Source organism: Aphis gossypii, chromosome 2 (assembly GCF_020184175.1).
Source record: "Aphis gossypii isolate Hap1 chromosome 2, ASM2018417v2, whole genome shotgun sequence".
In the NCBI taxonomy this organism is placed as follows: Eukaryota; Metazoa; Arthropoda; class Insecta; order Hemiptera; family Aphididae; genus Aphis; species Aphis gossypii.
Window position 1 is genome coordinate 70,157,971 of NC_065531.1, and position 23,160 is coordinate 70,181,130.

The 23,160-nt window shown below is 26.0% G+C and overlaps 1 protein-coding gene across 1 annotated transcript in view; it reads left to right on the forward strand.

Moving 5' to 3' along the window:
• Positions 1-1,370: 1,370 nt before the first annotated feature.
• Positions 1,371-23,160, forward strand: part of LOC114127224 (phosphoinositide 3-kinase adapter protein 1) — a 36,986-nt gene continuing 15,196 nt past the window's right edge. The window contains 4 exon segments of the mRNA XM_050199230.1: positions 1,371-1,767; positions 9,902-9,940; positions 11,475-11,734; positions 14,675-14,882. Of these exon segments, the coding sequence (XP_050055187.1) occupies positions 9,925-9,940; positions 11,475-11,734; positions 14,675-14,882 (484 nt within the window). The 5' untranslated portion in view covers positions 1,371-1,767; positions 9,902-9,924.

A 23,160-nucleotide genomic window follows, 5' to 3' on the forward strand; every position in this document is an offset into this window, starting at 1 on the left:
TTTACCTGTATAGGTGCTTAAAATTCATGGTATACTTACAAGTCATAATATTATATTTGATCCGGTGTATCAAGTCGTCCGATTGTTTTTGTGCGAAAAATGCTTATAATATAGGGATAGACTGGATACAGAGGAATAAGACATATAATGAGAATCAGAAATGAGCAATGTACGTAATAAAATCAAAAGGTTTGGTTGTCGGACATTTGTATAATATGATGAAATAAAATTGGTGATTCGTTAATTAGCTAAAGCAAATCTGAATTCAAATATTCAATGTTGATATTTTATGTATTATGTACAATGTACATGTGTTTAAGTGTTCATATATTATATTAATTTTTTTTTTTAATTTTAATTGGAATAAATAATGATTAATAGTTTCTATTTTTATAATTAATACATATGCGATTGAATGTTAATGATAGCTGGACGATGGACTATACACGACTATAAAATGCAAACATCAGAAAAATATTTTGATTATCACCAATTTACTATGTACGACATATTATTATATACCCTAAGACATTAATCGTATATTCGTATATATTACATACTCAAGAAGAGTCGTAGGTTACGTTTGAATATACTATATAACTATTATATCAATTATTATAGTTTTATAGTGATCGATAAAATAAAAACCACAGTACCTATAGTATAGACCTATAAAAGTCTCTAATAATAACAATATGTCAATATACTACGGTCTAAAATTCTTAATAACCTATATACAACATACATAGAATAAAAATTTTACATTATTATAATGTATATATTTACTTTATTACAACGTTTAATATTTCCGCACGATTGTAGGTATCGTATATGATTGTTATTTTTGTTAAATAATAATAATGATTTTTTTTTTTTTTGTATGATTATAACTCGAATAATATCGTTGATTTGACTTACTATATTTTTGTATTTATATAGATATGTAATCTGAAATATAATACATAAGTATTAAAGGTACTTTTGCGACAGCAAAATAATACAATATAAAAAAGCAAGTCGCTATATATACAAGCTCGTCCATTAAGCGCGTGTCATACTCGAATACGGATGATGTTATTTTAATAATACATATAGGTATATGTGTAATATCATAGAGGTATGTACGAATTTATAATACGTATTTATATTACATCATGTTCATGACACTTGCTATATATAATAATAAATCGTATATCGTAGATGCGAAACGGTTCTGCACGATATTATCATATTTTCACATTTATTTTATATATTATGTTAAATCATAAAACAATAAACATGTTTATTGAACTGCAGTTCGATATTTTTAATAAATAGTACATACTTATAATACTTATAGATTCGTTGTGGAACTCGCATCGACGCGTACGAGACACTATATGGACACAGAAACGAATCGTATTCACACCGCCGCTGCAGCAGGCGGCGTTTTCAGTGTAAAAATGCCTCGGCCGCGCGCATCTTGCGCAGTGCGTTGCGTACAATGGGCGGCGTGTGTGTGTATTACATCCTCAACCGAATATAACATGTGAATACAGTAGTCGACGCCAACAGTCGGGGGCGTAGGACGTGATTTGTTTTCAGCTTGTTTTTATTATTCGTTCGCACGCACACGCGTTAAAAAACATATATTATTATTACCGTCATCGTCATCGTCGTACAATCATCATCGCCGTCATCGTCGTCGATCGTCGTCATTGACCACGGTGTATTTTGCAAAGGGGCCTAGAGGAGAGATGCGCTTTTGAGATTTAAAAAACACTCCAGGTACGTTTTTCTATTAAATAGTACATATATAGCACATAATATTTCAATAATCTATAGTCGAATTTTCTATAATGCAAAACGGAATAAATAAACATACCCGAAAACGTATATCATAGGTATATATTAATAATATATTACGTGGTTAGTGTGTTATGTTATTTTGTTTTTCGAATAATATATTTTTGTGTTCTCGCGGACACGAAACGCTATTATATAGTCAAACGAACGAATTACGCGATTTCGGAGTGTACGCATATTATATTTTATGATTAATATAATATATTATTCAGAGTCGAGTGTTTTTTTTTTTTTTTACACGCGTTATAATATTATTAATAGACATCCCTTGTACGTGTACGTACTGTATCTAGCAATGCAGTATGATATAATAATATTATTTTGTTTATTCGCGAGTACTGCAACGGTATATCGGTAGTCGTGAACACCGTCTTGAGCCCGACACATTTTTTTTTATTATTTTATTATACACACAATTATTATAGAATATTTTGTATTTTGTATATACACACACGCGCGCGCGCTATTGTACATCAGTGTTATCCATACACGGCCGCACCTTTGACCCGTTATAACTGGTGTGTGTGTGTGCGGTAGCCGGGCCTCCGATTAACGCGTACAACACGATTGCGTTGCCAAACTTATTAATCATATTGTACGATGTTTATAACGCACATAATAATATGTATTAATGCGGACGACTGTGTGTATATATGCATATTATTATATTATATACGCGTTTCCAGAAACGAAATTGATTAAAATCGGCCGGACGATTTGTTCGACGATTTTTAATTGCCAGTAATTAAATCAGCGGCCGACCGTCGTAATCGCGTGTTACATATTTTTTTATTCATTGGATTAACGAACCGCATCCTGGACACGTTCGTCCGCGTGTCCGAAATCCGCGCCGCCGACCGAGTCTAAGATCTATATAATAATAATAATAATAATATGTGCGTGTAATATTTATATTATTATTATTGTACAGCTGCTCTGCTCTATATGGCCGCAGAGTAAAACGGCGACCGTGTATTATTGTAATGGTATTATATTATATTATTATATTATGTGTACTGCGACTGAGCGCACGTTTCGTGACCCAGCCCGCCGCCATGGGGTTTGATTGTCTTTCAATTTAAGTCGTCGTCTGAGAGCAGAGACCCCTCGTTCTTTTTTTTTTTTCGAAACGCGCGATTGACAATATACTCAATAGCCAACCCGTTTGTAAAGTCTGTCGTGGTGTGCGTGTGTGCCATCGTCACCAGATGTTGGATGTATACGCTGCACACGGGCACCTCGATATATAAAATAAGATTTTATACGACAATATTCCGAACGAGATTATTATATACACGACAATCGTATAAGATTTATGAGATTGATCGACGGGATAACCGTATAATAATATTATATAATACCGCATAGGCACTACATTTACGTGTTTATGGCTACGCATATAATATATTTTAAACTTGACTACCTGCCTACATAAATATAATGTATCGTGTCAAAGTGTCGCGGGATTAAAATATTAGATCCATAGGTATTATCAATTCTATAAAATATTTTATAAAATACTCTATGATTTAGCCTTCAATGAGATGCTCTACTCCTCTTAAAAGAACGAAAATATTATAAATGTATAAAAGTATAAAAGTGTATTTGCTACCTATCTAAAATAACTCTCACATTGATAATATTTAAATATTTTTCAGTACAAAATGATCGTTATTCTATATCGCTATCTACCTATTAAACTGTATAAATGTAATCATTAGGATATCTATACATAGATCCTTAAACATATTGATGATGAACAACTTGATTATTAATCAGAGTAAATATGATTAGTTTAAAGTAATCTTTTGACCTGTATAATGTTGATAAAAAAATACCATCCTAACAGGACTGTATATAACAATACAAATTACTAGAACTATTATCCAGTTACAAGTCAATAACATAATATATATTTACAAAGAAGATTTTATTTTATAATTTATAATCAAAATTATATAGAAACATATATTAATAATATTTCTTTAAATAAAATAGAACGTAGTTTAAATACATACATATTATATATAAGCAGAGAATGATAACTTGCTCATACTTTATTTTTTCATATAATAAAAAAAATCGATTTAACGGACTTAAATATTTCTACGAATATACTGGTTAGGTTCGATTATTGATTTATTTATGTTATGAAGAATTATAAGTATATTACAGGTGCTTATTTCAATAATAAGTACATTTCGAGTTTTGAGTAGTTAGTTTTAAATTTGAGAATGCATAACATGTCAGCTACCAACCCCCTAACCATCAAAAAAACCTTAACTCCGACAATTTTATAATTTTATCCATAAACAAACAATATTTATATTGTGTACATAATATACAACACGGCAATTGGCAACCATTTAATATACTTTATATAGGTATACGTGCATGGTTAGTTTAGTAAATATCAATATTTGATATTTTTATTTGATTTAACACGTCATAATCATCTGTTTATTCCAATTTGTCCATTTGAACAAGATAATAATGTTTAATTTGTGAGGAACTAATAAACTGAAAAAAAAGTAATCCAAATATTTAATATGAATTGGACACATTATTTAAATATAATGTATGGGAATTAAAATTAAAATTAAAATATTAGTTTTAGAGTATATGCGTTAAAATACCGACATTAATCATACCTACAATATATCATTATATCATACTATTATAGTCTCATTAATCATTACCCTTTGCATTCAATATAACTTATAAGTTATAAGTAATGATATAACCTTAATGTTTGCTATTGAAGAAAATAATATTTTATATGGTTCAATCTTAGATATGGTAGTAAGTTAACATATTAAATGTAACATGTTATTTATAAATATAGAGAGGAATAGTAGTACACTAGTACTTGAAAAATTATTCTCATAGACAATTGAAAATGTCTTTATAGGTATAATATCGATTTGTAATGAAGTCAATAATATTGTTCTAATCATAAAAACTATAATTATAAATTTAATACTTAACATTTGAGACTTGAGTACCCATAAAAAAACATATTTTGTTTTTCAATTCAAAATTAAAATGATTTTTATTGAGTATATTTTTGACGCATAAGTTCTGCTAGTAAGCAGTATTATAATAATTACGACTACGCTGCCACTAAAGCCATATGCAATCATTAACAGGTCAATAATACGTTATTCAAAATACCACTTCTTAAACTCGATAAAAGAATGTATCAATCATTGAAGATCTAATGATGTTCATAGATTGAATCTAGAACGAATACAATAACAGTTTATGATAAAGCACACATGTGTTCCATAACGTAATCCATTGAGTCTAAATTCCTTAAATTCAAACACATAACCATTAACATTGTCCATTAGTTTTCTGGTAATGAGAGAATGTAAAATAACGTACACTTAAGCAATCTAAATATCGATACTCGGTAATATAAATTGTGTAATGGGTACATAAAATGTTAAAAATAATTATTTTATTTATTCTTATTATAAAAAATAACTTTTAAACTTTGACTATAAATAATAAATATTCTATACGACTATAGTTATTTAAAATTGATAGTTACAAAATTTAGTTGGTACTAAAAATTTATACTGTACTAGAATCACAAATTACAATAATTATTAATCATAGTATTTTTATATACATATTTGTCTATGTACATAAGCCCAAAGTATATTTTTAAATATCTATTATTCTTTCATAATTCTTAAGAATTTGAAATAGCCTATTATTAGAGTTATGTACTGCTTCATAACTAAAATAGCTATTTCAATTTTTTCAATTATTAAATGGTATTTGTTTACAAAAGAAACTTGTTTGAAATTTCTTTTTAGTTATTGTATTTAAAATTCAAACACGGACAAAGCCATAAATTTTAATGAAGAAATGTTGATTATTTTTTTATAATTCTAAAACGTTAATTTTGGAGACTTAAAACTTTAACGTATATATTATTTTTATTATTTACATATTCAATTTTAAAAAATACTGGCATTTTTATATTTTAACTTAGAACCAGGTTATAATCGTTTTAAAATTACCGAATGAATTAATAAATGTGTTAAATATCAATTTAATGATTTATAATTTATATCATCCTATACGAAAAAATGATTTTGAGCAGAAACGGCCTGTCAGCCTATATATCACTAAGTATAGATATTTTATGTTGTATGGGTTCTTTCTCACCTTTTGATATTATTATTTAGTAATTTATTTTACTATTAGTATTACGGTCTATGGAAATTATTTTTATTTTAATTTTAAATTGTGTGGGATATTGAATTAAATTTTTAAGTTTTAAAAATAAAAATAGTTAATTTTAGCAATCTATAAATTATTAAATTTAATAATTTAATTTTTCTACATAAATAACATGCAACAGGAAAAATAGATTTATAGTATAAATAGATAATATCTTAAAATAAATCAATGTCATTGAGTACAGTAAAATCCATAATAATATAATATTTACAATATACATAGGTAAAATTGAAGTTCCCACGAATAATGTTTTGAAATTATAACAAAATAAATGAACATCGTTATTTATCATTTAAATAAATAATTTTGTCCAAATTTGAACTTAAAATACCTAAGAAAATAATTGTCTTTATATATTTAATAAATTCAAATATAAAAAAAAAAGTTTTTAAAAATGTCCAAACATAAAATTGTTTTGCATTTCTTTTAATTTTGACGCCAAAATTCTAACTCAAATGCATATAAAAAAATTATGCTTATAACTTATGTATTTTAATATTTGTACCTATACAGATATAAGAACAACCACCAGAACAACTTATGTAGGATTTCGAATTAAATTTTCAAAAATGTTGACCCAGAAAAGGTTATTTCAAATTATTTCAATTATTTACATTTTACGGTCATTATAGTTTTCATGTTACTCCAAAAAGAATTTTGTTCGATTGGGGGACGGCAATCGTTTCCGCCCAAACGAAAAAGGTTCGATTTCCGTTTCCGCCAAATCTACTTCTATTTTATTATAACAAAATTTTCGTTTTTCTTTGATTTTTTTTTATATTTACTATTTGCCGATCATTTTGAAAAATACTGGCTTAATATTGACTAAGGTATACAATTAATCTTATTTTCTATCAAAAACCTTTTGCTCAAACTTGTAAACTCATAAGCAATTTCCAAATTTTTATCAGAAAACTAAACACATCATTATTGATGTAAAATCAATTTATATCGATAATGCATTTATCGCTCTACTCGTTATTCAGAATCTAAAACGACAATAAAATTCTTCGAGTAAAATTTACCATGTTATGACGAAAACAACATAATACGAATATGCGGGTAAAAAATCCTCTTTTAACAAAAGCCTACTGCACCATAGGCGTCATATATGATGTGGGGCCACGAAGGTCTAGCTAGACTCTAGATGTAATGTTAATTTATATTTATTTTCAATAAAATACCGATATTAAAAATGTACCTAATAATAATATTGAATTGTAATACCGCGCATTATAATCAAGATATATATTTATTTTATACTAAGATTACCATAAATCGCATAAAAACGACAAACCTAATATAAATGGAAAATTATATTTTATTCTTATAATATACAAATATAAAATAACTTTGACTATTTTGTCATTATTATTATTTTTTTTGTTTGCATAAATAATGTTATAATAACGTTTGCAAACTCTGAATTTATTTATCACCAGTTCAAATATTGATTAAATTAAATATTTAGACAAAAATGAACGATATTAGTTATCATATATATTTTGTTGTAATTCGAAAAATATTATTTGTAAGAATTTGAAACTTTTCATTATTACGTATATTTTTATTTATTTAATTTTTAATTAATTTTAAATTTAAATTTAAATTTATATAATTTTTTGTACTATTTAGTACAATTAACATAAAAATAATAATTAAAAAAGTCTGTATAGTATAATTTTATAAATGAACACCTATTATTAGCTTGTGGTGGGTTAAAACTTAAAAGTTAAATGACTTACAAAGCAGGAAAATATTAAATAAAGAAAATAATAAATATAATTTGTATAATCTATGTACCATCATGGCATCATAATATCATATTATACTTATTTATTATATACACAAATGATGGTCAAATTCATTTGATAACCAAGTTTTAAAAATTCTTTTAATATATATTATATTATGTACTTTAATGAAATACGATTTAAAATCATTTTTTTTATGGCTAAAGGTAGTTATACTGCCATACTGGACTTTAATAACAATCAATAAATCTCAGTTCAAATTGCATGTGAGTGAACCATACACGCGTAACTAATGTATCATTTGCTTAAAAATCTTATTTATTTTCTCGTTTTATTGTAATTATATTATTATTATTTAGTATTTACTATACGCAATTAAATTGTGTAAATGTTTACCTTAATTTTAAGCTATTATTTATACCGGATCCTACTCCATCCTATTTACATTGTTCCATGGTATTTGCTGTATCAGTATTGACTTAACTACTTAAGTTATAATAACAGTTACCTACCTATTACATAATATTTATATATCAAATTATACATTATTCCAATAGATAACTATATTGTTATGTATAATTTATTTTTGAAAAAACCTTATTAGAACCAATAAAACTTATCGAATTACTAACACCAATATAAATAATATATAATTAAACAATTATAACATTTTTAGGAATATATAACTATATATAAGGCTGACTATCTATGTGTAGCTACTGTATCTCTACTCAGAATTGATTTTCGTACATACAATAATTTATCATTGAATTCAAAATTAACATATTTATTATACTATTAAAGTTATTAGTTATTAGTTATTACTATAGCCTATAGGGCTCGGATTTTAAAGCATATGCTTTTTTTTTTATACATAATATAAAAATCTAATTTTTATAAATGAATTCGTTTAACGAAATTCTGATTCCAAATAAATCGATTTATTTTGGCTTTTTTTTTTTGTTGCTTTTTTCAATTAGTTCAGCTATAGAGTTTTTATATGTTTATTATGTTAAAATTGAATAAATAAGAAATGTAAAACCCCAGAATGCGACTAAATTATAGTTAAATTGGATTATTATTGTTTTCGTTATCGGGTTGTTTATTTAATGATTAAACATATAAATTGCCGATCTACATATTATAGTCTGCAGTACCTATGTGGTTAGTAAGTCTCCAATATCGATGTCAACCATTTCAAAATTTGAGATTTAGTTTATAATTTGAAACCTCTTTTAGGTATGAAGTATGTACCCAAACACTTCAGTGGATCTAGAGATTTCGTTTTCTATGTTAAATGTTAAATATTCTGTCGGACAATAGAGTCAGTTTCACTATTGCAAATTAAGGTGAGTACACAGTAGTTAATTCTTTTTTTAATTTAAATTAATTTTTTAAAAAAATGTTATTTATTTTATAACCAGTTCATATTAATTTTTGGTCATACTTTTTTTTTAAATAAATATACTTCTTTTTAGTTTTTTAAAACAATCCTGTACTTTTTTATAGTTGCTTATTATACTTTAAAGTCCTAGTCCTAGTTATTACTTAATAACTATGTGGCATGTGGGTAAACTGTAGGCTGTAGTATACTTTAAATTTGTATCATCGACAACTTCTTTTCAGCATATTCAGCAGAGCGACTTCCCAGGTTTCTTTTATTATAGTTTAAAAACTGTAAAAATGCATATAAATAATATGTTTATATTTTCTGTAACCCCTAAGCCAAGTTTGTGGCACCCCAGCTGTGAATCCCTGATCAAAGCTTTTCACTTAAATTATTATAGTTGATTGATTGAAGAAACTAACGTCCATAATCTGTTATATTATACTACGTATTTTACATTTCTGACTCATCGATGTTTTAGGAATTAGGATCATTATTCGCAATAATGGATAATAAGTTTATCTTTATTATATTTTATACCTACATCCTTACATAATATACTTGCAGTATACAGTTAATACTGAATAACTTTATATAATGTACCTACGTTGTTATATATTATTTTTTATTAATACTTATTATTTATTTTTTTATATAGATTTCCTGAGAAATAGTGATACAATGGATACGGCAATGGGTAAGTAGCATTGGAGATGGTTTTACTACAATATTGTGTTCAATAATAACTTATGCGCTACATATGCACTCGTGTGCATAGCAAACGAGAAGACCACCACACTATTTATTATATATACGACATATCATATATCTACTCTCACACGCACGCGTGCGCGTGCACACACAATGCCCATTAAATCGCCCTTCCTGCATATAAAACATCCCCGTGACTAGAAATACTTAATCGATTATAATATATAATTTTTATTTTTATTATTATCATTATTATCATAATATATTTTTAAAACGTTTTCTATTCAAAACGATTACATTTTTTTTAAACAGCGGCCCCGCCGACTACATACGATTTAATGTGCCACCGCACGGAGATCTCACTATATACGCATAAGTAGTATACATCCGTCGTTGTTTCACCATTAAAGTCGTCTATTAAATGTAATGCGGAACATTATTTTACCATAATAGAAACCACTATTATTAAATTATTTTTTATTATTAATATTATATTTGCGATATACGCGTTCTTAGCACACTAAATCTAACATTCTGACCATAGGGATACAGAATATAATATATAATTGGTACCGTCCTATACGACTTAAGCGATATTATTATAATATTTACGTCTCGCGTCCGATTTTTCAAACTTGGTTTTATTTGCATAATATTATTGTAAATCTCGTAGTATTTTTGAAAAGCAGCTGAAAAAGACAATTCGCGTAATCTTCAGGTACACTATATTATAACGTCTATAACTTATAAGCTGCACTTTTGTATTCCATCGAGATTATATTATTAATCCACCATGACATATGAGTGTAATAAAATATAATATATTCATAGATACCAACATATATACAAACACATTACACATCCGGATGCATTTAATGTTCTCCGTTTGTAGACTTCAAAAACCGCATATGCAGCCAAAATTCGTTAAATATGGCATTGTGTGTGTGTAGTCGGATTATTATTTCCCGATATTCGTATTTCACCTCAAAATTCAGTCAAGATGTCTGGTGTACGGGGTCCGGTTTCCTGTCAGTGACGGCGCGGCGAGTCAAAAGACGTACGACCGCGTGTTTGTACAATAGAGCCCCAGAAGGTCGGTCTTTTTATGACCCAAACCGAACTGTTTGATGCGGGAGGGGGAAGTATTGCATACACGATTGGTGCCATGTGTAAATCGTTTACGAACAGCGTGCACGCGGACGGTTACCATCAGCCTACCGAAAAATTATAACCCCAAAGAAAAGATTCAATCTGGACAACGTCATTATGCTATTGTTTACGAAGGAAAAAAATATGTATACATACGCGTAGTACTACGTAGTATGTATACCTATTATATATATTCATTATTCACACAAAAATATAATATTAGTATTTCAAACATGTACAGAAAAAAAAAAAATCCCTAAAATAGGCGTGTAAAAAATAAATAATCAACGAGTATTGTGCATGTAGTGTATGTATAAGAAAGATAACTATATATATATATTATACTTATATATAATTGTTTATCATTGTAGACAACCCATCTTATTTTGCGTTGAACCAAGGGTTGCGGAGGGTAGTACCACTGGTTGATAGGCAAAGGATGGCTAGGAACAAAACAGAGACGGGGTCGATGGGCAGGACCAGAAAGACAGATAGGAGCGCTAACAAGTGCCTAACGAGGTCCTTTAGCGCTAACATTGAAGAAGCCAGATTACTGGTGATGGGACAACCCAGGCCGGCAGACGTAGCACCATCAGTTAAGCACAGGAGACACGCTAGCACCGGTCATAAGGTAAGGTTTTTATTTTTACTACTAACTGTAATTCATATAGCTGGAGATTTAATCACATAAAATGTACAAAAATTAATTTAAGTTTTCCTAAATTTCAGTCTATAAGACTCATAATCTAAACGATATTATGGCCAATACAGTTAACTAAAATGAGTTTTTATAAAAATACATAATTATCTAAATAAAATTATAATATAGGTAATAAGTCTACTAAAAATAAATAAATTAAATTAAATTAAATTTTTTGCCAACAATCATAAATATTTGTATCCTTATACGAGTACCTATAAATCGACGTTTTAAGTATAATATAATTTTTATGAAATATTGGGAGTGTGATAAATTATTAGGAAAGTAAAGTTTTATCAATAAAAAAATTTACCTTAAAATTTACCAAGTTTTTTACCAGTTAAATTATTTTACCAATCATATAGGTAAGAGACTTTTAAATTAATTTTAATTAGGTAATTATAACTCATATGAAACATGTTTTAGATTATTTTGCAGTTGTCACTGCAGTATTGTTATTAATTCTCGTCAAACAGTTAACCACGTATTGTACTGAAATTAAGTTTTAGTTAATTGTTATTACTTACTACTACTGTTTATGTACATATATATTTCGAACAATATACATTTTAATAATACTTGTTAAGTGTTAAGAAGCTCTTTCCACACATCAATAATACAAGAAAATATTATTCAGAGACATGTATTCGTTGTATTTGTATTATACTAATGTTTTGGACGTTAGTGTTGAAGATAGTATTATTAAAGAAGTGTTATGTATATATATAATGATATATACTTATCAATATATCACTAATATACCGTAATGTTCTACATTAAACCTTCAAATAAATTCTACTATTGATAATCAGTTAAGTAATTTAAACCTGATGCATACTGTATAGCCTTCACTTTTATGATAACTTAGCTGTGTATTATTTTCTAAGCTTTTGACTATTGTTTTCTTAAGTATAATATTTTACTAATCACTTGATGATTGTTCAAATGTTTAATCATTATATTTATATTTAATGATTTAAATTCATAATATTATATAATCATAAAACATTGAATTTATTAAATAATATCGTAAATTCGTATATAACGAGTATTATTTGTAAAGACTGAGGAGTAAGGACATTATACAGCCATATCGGTTCTTGAATAAATAGGGTGCGTGGCGTGTTTACTAGTAGTCATACAACTGACGGGTTGAGATTTAAGACTGATTATATAACACAGTCATTCTAAACATTAATTTTATGTCACTTTACCACAAATAAAATGATTGTCTTTAATCCTTATACAATATATATTATAACGTAGGATAAGGTGTAAGATTTATAAAATGTTATTTAAAAAGTGTAGGCATAATATTATGTAATGTTGTAGGTAGACTGGTAATACAATATTCATTTATACTTAATGCTCAAGTATTACCTATATCACAATAAGTTGATTCTGGTGATTTACCAATAAATAGACCAATAAGCCACCACTGATGATTCGCGAAAAAAATATTCAAAACCAAAATATTATTTATAAGGCATAACTTACTAATAACATTACTATTGATTAAGTTTCATCGACACGGTACCTATATAGGTACTTCAAATTAAATTATGTGCTGTTTTTAAAACTTTATTATTATTATTATTGTCATTATTATTAAATTTTATAAAATATATAACTTACACATTTGTTGAGCTATTGGTCTACAGTAGTTTAATTTATAAAAAAAAATAAGATTTAAAATAAAAAACAATAATAAATATATATCTATTTGTTTGGAAAGTCATAAAAGTCCGACAAATAGTTTTCCTCACACAACTCAACAACTGTATAAACATAAACTATATAATCCAAAAATAACACAACTATACACAATAGGGTTAAATTTTATAAATGATCCCTCTTGTTTTCTTATCTTAAACATTTTACAAAACAATCCTTGGTAAACGAAAACGTCTTTGGCAAAGGGTTTTTTCTTATCGTTGGTTTAAACCGATGGTAGACGGATTATTTGGCACTCTGGCACTCGTTTATGTGTTTCAAGGCGAAGGTTAAGATAAAAAATTGACATAAAAAAACTGTAGGTATACACTAATACACTATACACTTTTGAACAATGGATATTGGAAATTTAATAATATTTTGTTGGTTTTCTTAAATGGATAATTTTAAACATTGATTTAAACATCGAACTTAAGGAATTGTATATTTTATTAACAAGGGCTTAAAATTGAATAATTTTTTTTTCGATTATTGTTTTACAATTAATAATATTTTTGATGTTTATGTAAAAAATTTTTTAACCAATTTCAAGTACTATAATTTATTTGCTGGCATTTTGTTATAATTTTTTCATTATATAATAAATTGTTGTGATAATACATTTATAATCGGATTTAAGATTTAGACTTATTATCTAATACTGGATAATTATTAATGTAGAAATCGCATTTTGATAATAGTTTATTAAACATGGCCACTGTAACTTTTAGTACACAGATTTTAGTACCGTATGTTTATAAATTAGATGTAATTTTTAATGTGTATAGAAAAGATGACGATAAATATAATATGTAATTTATAATGTTTATTTTTAAATTATCCACTTGATGTTCAAATAATTGTCGATAATGATTAATATTAACCATAACCTTCCATCTTATAATATAATATTTATATATATATCTTAAATTGACTATATGACTATACGAGTAGTTAAATTACATTGATAATAGCTAATAAGTTAGTGATTGCTGTACCTATATAATATTATGATCTTGGATACTTGCTGCTAGAGACATTTTTTTTTATTACGGTCGTATCAACTGCAGTGCACATTATCATAAACTAATTGTAATGTTTATTTTCAAAATTATAACCGACAATTGATTAGAAATTAATTGTTTCTATATATTATAGGATTCGTTACAACACGATTTAGTCCACTGCGACTTACAACCAGACGGTGACGTATTCTTCAGCAGTAGTGGTGACGTAAGGTACAGCAATCTGAAATCGGCAGTACGAGGTGGACGAAGACACTCAATAAGCTCGTTTGGAAATTATTCCAGCAGACGTCCGCTAAGTGACTGCATGGCGAAAGCTCCTCGATCAGGCGACCTCAAAGGTAATTTGTAATTTATAGGCTTGTGCTTTATATTAAGTTTTGTGCCAAGTCATTTCATACTTTATTAAGATTATAAATTAGTTTTTTTGCGTTTGAGCACGCATAATTCAAACAGTCGATGCGTTTTTTACAAAATATGAGAGTATAATATCGATTTTATTGGACTGTGGGAAATTAATACGAGACAGCTGTATTCCGATAAAACTGTTTGCTTTGTTTTTAAAACTATTATAGCGCAACATTCAAGAAATCGTAGTAATAATTATTAATCAAGGGGAATGTTATGAAATCACAAATCCTTATCAACATAAATAATGTACAATTAGATTGGTTTATTTTTCTATTTATTCAACTATAATTTATACTTGATCATGATGAACGTTCTTATTTACCAAATTAACATATAATATTTATGCGTAAATAATAATAAATAGGTATGATTTTTCAAATTAATGTATTATCTTATAAACGATTCAACATAGCATACTTACTAAAATAACTAGTGTCATTGTCTGAAAGTTGACTTTTCTTGTCAGTTTTCATTCATAAACTGTAAATATTTAAGTAATTAATTATTATAAAATGTAAAAGTGTATGCGTTCGTCTATAATAACCCTGGGAAAGTGATTGTTAATACTTGGTAAAGGTTCCAAATGCATTAATGAATATATAATTCATAAATATTCACATCGTACACTAACGTATAGGAATAATAAAAAATGCTTATAAATACTTTCTAAATTGAAAATTGTGATGCGTTATTTTGAGATGTATTTCAATGTAATATAAGATTGTTTACTTATGGTATTTTATATATTTCACCATGATTTAAAACATTACTGGTACGACTGTAAAGTACAATTTTACTAAAAAAAAACTAGGTCAAGCTAATTGAGTAGCAAACGTGGATTGTAGAATTTTATTTTTAGAGTAAAAGTCTACAAATTCATATACTTACATTGTAATGTTTTCTTATGAATTTTAAGTACATTTATAATTTAATAATTTATTTTTCATCTCATCAGTATCCACATATTAAGAATTATTAAATAAATCATGTTATATATAATGTATAATGAACACTTTATTTTTGCTTTATAAGTACATGATTATTAGTAAATATTGTTAGTATACTAATTATTAAAAATTAGTTATAAGTTAATTAGTAGGGTTCAGATTTTAAAGTATATGCTTCTTTTTTATGCATAAATTCGTTTCAAGTCATTCTGATTCCAAATAAACCGATTTATCTTGGTTTTTTTTTATGTAAATGCTTTTTTTTTGTTGTTTTTTTTTTAGTTATTTCATCTGTAGATATTTATATGTTTATTATACCTACTATTAAAGTAATAATAAAAAATTTGAATTAAATAAGAAATGTAAAAACTCAGATTGGTGGTTGTATTGGATTATTATTGTTATTTGTTTTCGTTATCGGGTTGCTTATTAAATATACTAACGTATAGATTATCGATCTACATACTACACCCTTCAGTACCTATGCGGTCAGTATGCCTTCAACATCGATATCGACCATTTAAAAATTTAAGATTTAGTGTTGTAATTTGTCATTTGAAACCTCTTGTATGAAGTATGCTCCGATCACTTTAGTGGATGTAGAGAGTTCGTTTTCTATGTTAAATGTTACATATTCTGTCGGAAAATAGTCAGTTTCACTACTGCAAATTAAGGTAAATACACAGTAGTTAATTTTTTTTTAATTTAAATTAATTTTTTATGATCTTTATAACTAGTTCATGTTTTAAAATTCGAACCCTATTAATTAGGAATATAATATATTTATTAGTGTAGATACATTTAAAACATACTTATAAAATATTGATTAGGTATGTAGCTGAAAATAAAATGAAAGATTTTAGTATTAAGAAATAAAAATATAATTTTACAACCCTCTTCAAAACAGTTCGTAATTTATTGAATTATTATCAGTAAAATTAATGATAAATATTACAAATATTTTGTTTTGAAAAGTTATCTTTAAATTTATTATTTGATATATTTTTATAATATCTATATGAGGTATTAAACAATTTATTTAAACTACCAAGTACAATAATATAATTAATGCAGTTATACTACTTTGAGCTTATTTATATAAGTTGACCGTTGTATTGAGCAGAGCACTACCTCCTAAAAAAACATTATAGACGTGTTTTGAGAGCTTTTACGTTTTTCTTGGGGGGTTTTTTTTTTAAACTGGTATTTTTTAAATTTCTATTCGTTTCTATTTTATTATTTGTATATATAGGATTAATATGTGATATAGGGAAAACTTTCGTAACATCTTGGAGTGTAGTTCCTGTATACAAATAATTCCATAAAAAAAAAAAAAAAATAGTGTTGGTTAAACAAAACAGCCGTCTACCGGTCTGAGCATGCGTGCAAGAGGGGGGTGACTATTGAGTAGGGAAGTGCTTAAAATAGTTTCAGTCCGCTACTTTCGTAGCACGTGTTCCCGCCGTGGTACAGTATAAGGATGTTTATTTCCGTACCTGCAGATGGAACTAAAATGTTTGCTAAACGATTATATAAATAACGAAAAAAAGGGTTGACGATGTATGCAATTGTAGTTTATGTGTACTGTGTACATACACATTTTTCAAGTAACTATTCATTTTTTTTATTATTATACCGTTTCCTTTTGGTACGCAACACATACGACACACATGCACATATGGCTCTCCAGATTACGGCTCGCGTTTACTACGTCTAGCGAGTTAAATTTTTTTTTTTAATGGTACGGCGTTGACTTCTACAATTTAAAGTACAGAATTCATAGGGCAGTAACTAATAAAGAATAATAAATCATTTTATTTTTAAATTATTAATAATCATCATCACGTCTGATTTGTAATTTATAGTATAAGTATATACGGGGTGTTTCACAAAGCATGCACATTCCTCTTGTGTCCTTTAATAACGCATACATTCAATTTCTGGTAGTTAGTACTTTAAATTATACTTATGAGCCATATTTTTAACTGATGCTAAAAAAAATATATTTTTTTCAAAGATCGGAATGCATAAATATTTATTTTCCCCAAAATAATTTTGAAAAGTACAAGTTAAAATGTCTACTTTACTTTTAATTTTCTATTAAAAACCTCTCTCAAATGTGATAATAATTTAAGCGTTTTTGATGCTTGAAAAGGAGACGACAGATACAAAAAAAAAATTAGGTTCAAAGTAAAACCATAATAATAATAGACTTGATCGCTACGGTCATGTAGAATTTAAAATAATGGTTGTTATATTTAAAACAAAAAAAGATGTTTTTATTGTCCCATGGCACTCTTTAATTAGCATAATATACTCGTATATAAGTAATTGAATAAACGGTCTTTAAGTAAAATTAAAAATGTCAATAATCTGAGTATATAATATTATAAATGCATAATTAATGGAAAAATGGCCTCGAATATGCTTTGAGAATCACTCTGTATCTATATTTTTTATTACTTTTATAACAGTTACATTAAGAAACAAATAATAAAATGTTTAAGTTGACTCTAAATAAAATAATATCGTGATTTGAAGTATTGATGATTCAATGGAATGCGTACAACAAACTACATTTTGTCTATTTTATATTACAATAACTTATTAATTTATGAGACACACCGATCAAATAGTATTATACAAATATTGTCGCTGGTGTTTTGTAATTAAGTTTTTAGTAGTTGAATAGTAATTTTATAAATGTTAGTTATATTACTTTTATTAATTAATTTGTTTACACTTTAATAATATGTTTATTTTCAATATGATATTATGATGTATTAATTATTCGTAATTAATTTTAAACTTTATAAAATCTTTAATTTTTTCATTTCAAACTAGCATTAAACATTATAAATAGTATATTTATATAATTTATTCATTATACAGATACCTACGTAGTATATTAGGTAAATATTTACTGACTAAATTATAACAAAATATTAAATAATGACAACCAGCTAAAATTTTCAATATAAATATTATTTTCATAGCAATAATTTTCAGTTAAATAATTTTAACATCTATTTATACTTAAAACAAAAAATCTATCATGATAACTTAATTGAAAATACAAATTACCAAAACGGCATTATAATAGTTCTTCTAAATTGAGCTAAGCAAGCATATAGGTACAATAAGTAAATACCATCATATTTTTTACTGTAAATACGATTTTAATTGTATTAAACATAAAGTATGATTCTACTTACTCTTACCTACTTTATAATATGTCTTGTAAATAAAGGAAGTATATATATTTTTTTTTTCAGTTGATGTACATTGTACACGCATTATATTACCTGTATACATCATAAGTAATAAAGTAAATGCTTTATAATAAAATGATGGATAAGTATTAATGTAAATAAAATCATCATACTTTAAACAGCTCAACATATTATATATTATAAAACCATGATAAAAATAAATAATTATAGTTTGTATTAATAATTTAACAAGTTGATTAAAAAAATTGACATATTATCAAATTATAAATTGTTTGATAAACGTAAATACACCATCATCAGTTTATGGTCTTTGGCTATTATACTTCATGAGTCATAATAGTACTATAAAAATATTAGATTTAAATATCATATAGAATAATAATAATAATAATAATACTATAAACATTTACGTTTTGCCTACACATCAAAACTAAGGATTAAATTAGCATTTTAGTGAAAAAATTATTTCAGAACTATTATTATATTTTAAACATGAGATCTCACTACCATAGTCGGTTTAAAATTAAAATTAACTTTTTTTCATATTTTACTTATATCATAATTTAAATAAAAATACAAAAAAATATGCTATAAAAAAACAATTTTTTTTAAATTGGTCAATATTCACAAATCTAAAACAAACATGTTTATGAAAATGAAAACAAACATACATTGTTGATAAATTAATGAATTTTATATGCTGCTTGATCTAAACACTAATTATGTTTATTTATAAATGCATTTTTAATTACCTTTTAAAAATAATAATGTTCTATACTGTGACATAAAAAGTAATAGGTATTATGATTATTTTTCAAAGATTATTTATTTTTGATAACTTTGTAGTCAATAGTACAGTCATACAGAGTACTCTTTAATTCAAATTAATAATAATTAATAGTATATAATAAAAAGATAATACTGTTTTGCAAATGCGATTGTATTATTTTAATTATTTTTTTTTTTTAATGTATTATAATTTTTCTTATTTTTTTAGATTACCTTAAAATAAGAATATTTATTTTCGTATCACTTAAAACTTTAATAACTAATTAATGTAAATATTTTAAAAGATTTAAAGTTATACCCTAAGCTTATAGATATAGCTAGTGGATTCCGCTTAATATGGGCACGTTGGGACCAACCTTGTTGGCCACATTAAACGGTTGCTCATAAAAACCGAAATAAGTTCAAAAATACAAACATTTATAATATCAAAAAATGTTTTTATTTTGCACATGTGAACTGTACAATTGAAAAAATGTTAAATTACTACATAAATAAAACTACTATTTTGAGGTGGAAGGCGTACAAAACATAAAAGTTTAAATGGTTATGTATTTGTATTTTATTACTTTCAATAAACACTATATCCGATGAAACCCGATTTTATTAGTTCGTTTTTAAACACATACTATGTGTATAATTTAACACTAAGATAAAATAAAAATTGCCTATATAAACTGTACCGAGTTATATATTATGAAGTGTTTTTTAACATTAGTTAAATTATATTGGGACCAGACCATTTTACTCGTATTACGAAGATGGTTACCGGGAACCTAAACCATATTAGGCGGAATCTATTATACTAGTATTTGTATATGAATAAAAAATACTTTCTTTGCATGAAATCAAATAAAGTTATGTAAAAAATGTATTTTAAAAATCTGAAAATACTAAAAATCTAAAACAATCGTAATGTATAGGTACTTTGTAGTTCAATCGATATTATTGACATAATAATGCTTGACAATAGAATAATATCTTTCAATTGTATTCACGTAATGTATAATTTTATTATTTAATGGATAAGATAATATTTTATTTTTAAACTTCTATATAGTCATATAGAATAAATGTTCTACTTAAAAATTAAACTATTAAAACATAAAATACTTCGCTTAAGTCAATATGGGATTCAACTTTGGGGAATGGCTAAAACTCGAATTCAAATAAAATTTAAGCATTCCAAAATATCATACTAAAATAAAAACGAATTCTTCACCTTTTGTATCCATCCTAACCCTTTTCAATATAAATACCTTGACATTTAAAGTTTGAACAATAAATTGAGAAAGAAGCTGTAATATTTTATAAACATTTCTTTACTTTATTAGAAAACTACCAAAATTCATTAACAATTATATGCGAATTACATATCCCTTTATTTCTCAGAAATCCTCTTCACAGACTTGCAAGGAAATATGTTATCATGATCTTTTAAATCAATTCATTTAATCCTCTAAGTATCTCCAATAATATTTTTATTCCCTATCTTATGTAATATATGTATTATATATTTTACTTGTTGTTTGACCTTCATATTTGTTATTTAAAAAAAATGTACATAGCAAATGATCAAAAAAGAAAGGATATTATTTTATAGGTATTATATAGGCACCTTAATAAGTAAAAATAATAAGTATTGTATTACGATTTAAGGAATATAAACTGATAATTAAAAATTTTAAAATAATCGTTTACATAGGTATTTTATATATTATTGTCTTTATTTTATTTACAATTTATACAATACATTTAAGTACAATAAGTGAATTTGATACCAATTTATTTTTACTTTTTTGGGGTTTTTTTTTATGTAAATGCTTTTTTTGTTGCTTTCAGTCATTTTAGCTGTCGAATTTTTATGTGTTTATTATGTTACTATTATAGTAATAACAAAAAATTGAATTTATAAGAAATTTAAAAACCCAGAATGGTGCGGTTATATAATGTATTGTATTATTACTGTTTTCGTTATCGGGTTGTTTATGTAATAATTAAATACGTACGGATTCTCGGTCTACATACTACACCCTTCAGTACCTATACGGTCAGTATGCCTTCAACATCGATAGCGACCATTTCAAAATTTAAGATTTAGTGTTGTGATTTGAAACCTTTTGTATGAAGTATGCACCGATCACTTCAGTGGATGTAGAGAGTTCGTTTTCTATGTTGAATGTTCAATACTCTGTCGGAAAATAGAATCAGTTTCACTACTATAGATCAAGGAAAATACAAGTTAGTTAATTATTTTTTTAAATTTTTTTTTTTTAATTACTATAGACAATATTTTTATTTTTCTGTAAATGCTAAATTTCGAAAAAACTTTAAAAGACTCCTTATACAATTTTCTACCTATAATAAAAATAAAACACTTGCATTATATCATTGATTATAAAAATCTATATTAGTATTCAATATATAATCAATGATTATAGTGATTTAACTACTCCTCAATGATGAAGTATACACTAGAAATCTACATAAAATTTGTAGCAGTACAGTTACTTTTTCCCTTTTTAAATTACTTTCTGTAGAATAGGTGACTTTAAAAAATATTTTAATTTCATAACTTTTTTGAAAACAAAATAGTTTAATGTTCTTTATGGTATTGATAAAGTGTGATATTCTCATTCTCATCGTAAGACGTTTATGTTTGGCACATTTTGACGTAACGGAAATAATATATGTAGCCATGTAGGTACCTATATATTTTTGTATAGTAATCATCAATAAACTGTCTATTCACTCGGACTGCGGAGTAAATTATACTTAAAATCATTATCCGCTTTTTTAAAATCATGATTTACGATTAAAGTTGAAACGGTTGAAATTAAGTCCATATTCTAAAATAAAAATTGAAATGATTTAGGAAAACAATTCGATCCGTGTTTTGTGATGGGTATTTTTTAAATTTTGATTTGTATTATTCTTCTATTCTATAACTTAAAATTATTTAATAATTGAATAGTTTTAAAAAATTAATACAATATTGTGGCTCGTGGGTGTATATCAGGCGTGTCAAACACACGGCCCTTAGCTCATTTTTTGCGGCCCATGGCTACCAATAATTGGTTAAAAAAAAATAAAATTAACATAATAAAATATCGAAATTTAAAATGATTTAAATTTAAAAAACTAATTCAATGAGGGATGTATCTGATTTTTACAAATTTGTGTCAGTACAATATGTAAAAACTTTTAAATTCGCAAGTAAAATTATTTCTATGTTTAGTAAT